The 2,550-nt window shown below is 31.5% G+C and overlaps 1 protein-coding gene and 1 long non-coding RNA gene across 2 annotated transcripts; one reads left to right on the top strand and one right to left on the bottom strand.

Annotated features, from left to right (window-relative positions):
- On the top strand, positions 413-927 carry LOC107641615. The gene is made up of 2 exons (XR_001620384.2): positions 413-529; positions 592-927. It is a non-coding gene; the product is annotated as an uncharacterized LOC107641615 (long non-coding RNA).
- Positions 599-1,642, bottom strand: LOC107641614 (protein PAM68, chloroplastic). Its single transcript, XM_016345098.2, has 2 exons — positions 1,458-1,642; positions 599-1,266 (listed from the first exon to the last, which is right to left on the bottom strand). The coding sequence occupies exons 1-2, from the start codon at positions 1,509-1,511 to the stop codon at positions 691-693; spliced, it is 630 nt and encodes a 209-aa protein (XP_016200584.1). The 5' UTR covers positions 1,512-1,642; the 3' UTR covers positions 599-690.

Raw genomic sequence — 2,550 nt, 5'->3', positions numbered from 1 at the left:
GATTCTTTAACCCAAAAACCCAACTATTTTAAAAAGTCACCGTATTTCAAACTTTTTGTTACCCAAAAAAGGCTGATTTTAAAAATGCATTGATGGCAACCTGGTGTATTTGATTTTTAATATGGATGTTAATTTTTTAAAAATTTTAATTAACAAATCTAACCTCAGACTTAAAGGGTAGTAAAATCACTAAAGAAATCCTACTCTCAAATTTCATTAAGATAAAAATTTTGAAATTTAGTGGAACACAATCCGATTTGTGTTGCCTAATTTGTTGATATCCAATTCCACGTTATGATAAAACGTACCAAATCCCTAAAAATTTTAAAAAAAGTATCTATTTTAAAAAGTTTTTCTAATTTTTTTTCATAATTGTTTATAAAATAAATGGTTTGAAAAATTTTTAGTTTTTCAATCCAAAATTTTTACATTTAAAATCTTAATCATTATCCTTAAAGCATTTGTTAACTAAATTCAAGGTTGAAATATAAATGTAATTTGGAAACAAACATTGTATGACCTACCAAGTGTAAGACCATTCATTAATTGCCACAAAATGAAATCAATATTAGAAGACTCATTATTCTTAAGCTAATTCCATGGTCCAAAATTGATTAACTAATATAGTGAACTATAGGAAAAGTAAAACATAAAAAAAAAAAAAGAAGAATGGGCCTAATATGGGCCTAGTTAATTCTTCCTAGAGCCTCCTCCTCCTCTAAGTGATTGCCAAAAGACAGGCCAATTCTTTTGGGCCTCATTCCAGCCCAAAAGAGAGCCTTCCCTCAATGGATCCCAACTTGAGGACACAATCCCATAACTAACCCCCAACAATGCAGACCCAAAGAAAAAGAATGAGACAATGAAAGGGACCCAAGTGGGCACATCAATCTTGAGCCCAACTTTGAGATAGTAAAAGAATGGGAAGAACAAAAGCCCAATTCCAAGTGGGATACCCACTGAGAAGCCCATTCTTGATATCATTCTATTGGTTACCACTTCAGGAATCACACCTTCCTCTCTCTCCTCTTCTTCTTGGTATTCTTCTTCCTCTTCATCATCACCATACTCCTCCTTTCTTGGGTTTTTGGTCTTTTTCTTCTTCTTGTTTGAAGAGGCTCCGAACCCCTTGGGGCCCTTCAAGGTTGCATTTACAGGTGAAAGGTGTTGAAATCTCGATTTATAAATATAGCAATCATGAGGCTTCATGTTTCCATTGAAATTATTGACTTTGGAGAGTGTCCATAACTTGTTACTCCTAACTTGCTGCATTAGAAATAGAATAACATAATTCTATTATTATTATTATAAGTTGGTAATGTGAATCATTAAAAAAATTACAAACTACAACCACCCAAATTGGAAATGAGAAAAGAACCTCAGCTTGGTTCAATAGATGAACATACATGATGAAAATAAGTGATATAAAAGGTAAAGAGAAAAGAGAGAAATTAAACCTGATGAAGAAATTGAGGAGTGGAAAAGGTGGTGGGAGTTGAAGATGAAGCCATTATATATACATGGGTTTGAAGAGAGCGGTGTTTTGATTATTATAGAAGAGAGAGAGAGAGAGAAACAGAGGTGTAGTGTTAAAGGATAAGGTTGGGAAGGAAGGATATCTAATCTTCTTCACCATTCACCAATGTGTCTTTCTATAGCACAATTTTACAATAATTTAATAAAGAAAAGTTTAGGGGACAGTAACTTTTGTATTTTGTGGCCATTATTTAACCATTACAAGAAAAGTGAGTAATTTTTTATTATTGGATGTAATCTTATACCATTAAAAATACTATTAATGGCCAATTAATGATTACAAAATATAAAAATTGATGACCCCTAACACTCATTAGTATACTTTTCACCCTCAAATACATTTTGAACGGTAAGGTGGCGTTTGTTTTGAGGTACTGAGACAGAGACGGAGAGACTGAGACTCAGTATCGTGTTTGTTAGTTCAGAGACTGGTATTAAAATTTCTGTCTCTGTCTCTAAAATTTCAGTATTTCAGTACCTCCAAAAAGTAGAAACACATGGGACTAAAATTTTTAGAGATGGAGACTGAAATTTTAATAACATTTTATACCTAAAATACTTTCATTTTAATCAATTAATTCCAATTTTACCCTTTGTACAAATTAAATTAGAGTTTTATTCTTGTTTCAACTCCTGTCTCCCATTTTGCACCAAACAGAATACTGAGATTTATTTCAATCCCTGTCTCTTAGTCTCTGTCTCTCAGTCTCAGTCTTTCTATCTCTGTCTCTCTACCAAATGCTACCTAATGATTAGAAATTATATCACAAAAAAAATCACAATAATTATTTTTTAAATATATACTAAATGTATTTTATAAACATAAATATTTTTACACCGAGTTACTGAATTTTGGTATTGGAATAACCCTTTTTGCTATTAAAATAGCATTTTTCACTCGGATTCTACTTATTATGTTTAAAGAGAAAGGTTAGACCAATAGCCTAAAATTGTTCAATAATTTTAAAACACTTTTTTTTTAAGGTTGTGCGAAATTATACGAGAGCGTTTCTT

Source organism: Arachis ipaensis, chromosome B05 (assembly GCF_000816755.2).
Source record: "Arachis ipaensis cultivar K30076 chromosome B05, Araip1.1, whole genome shotgun sequence".
Lineage (NCBI taxonomy): Eukaryota > Viridiplantae > Streptophyta > Magnoliopsida > Fabales > Fabaceae > Arachis > Arachis ipaensis.
This window is presented reverse-complemented; position numbering and strand designations above follow the sequence as displayed.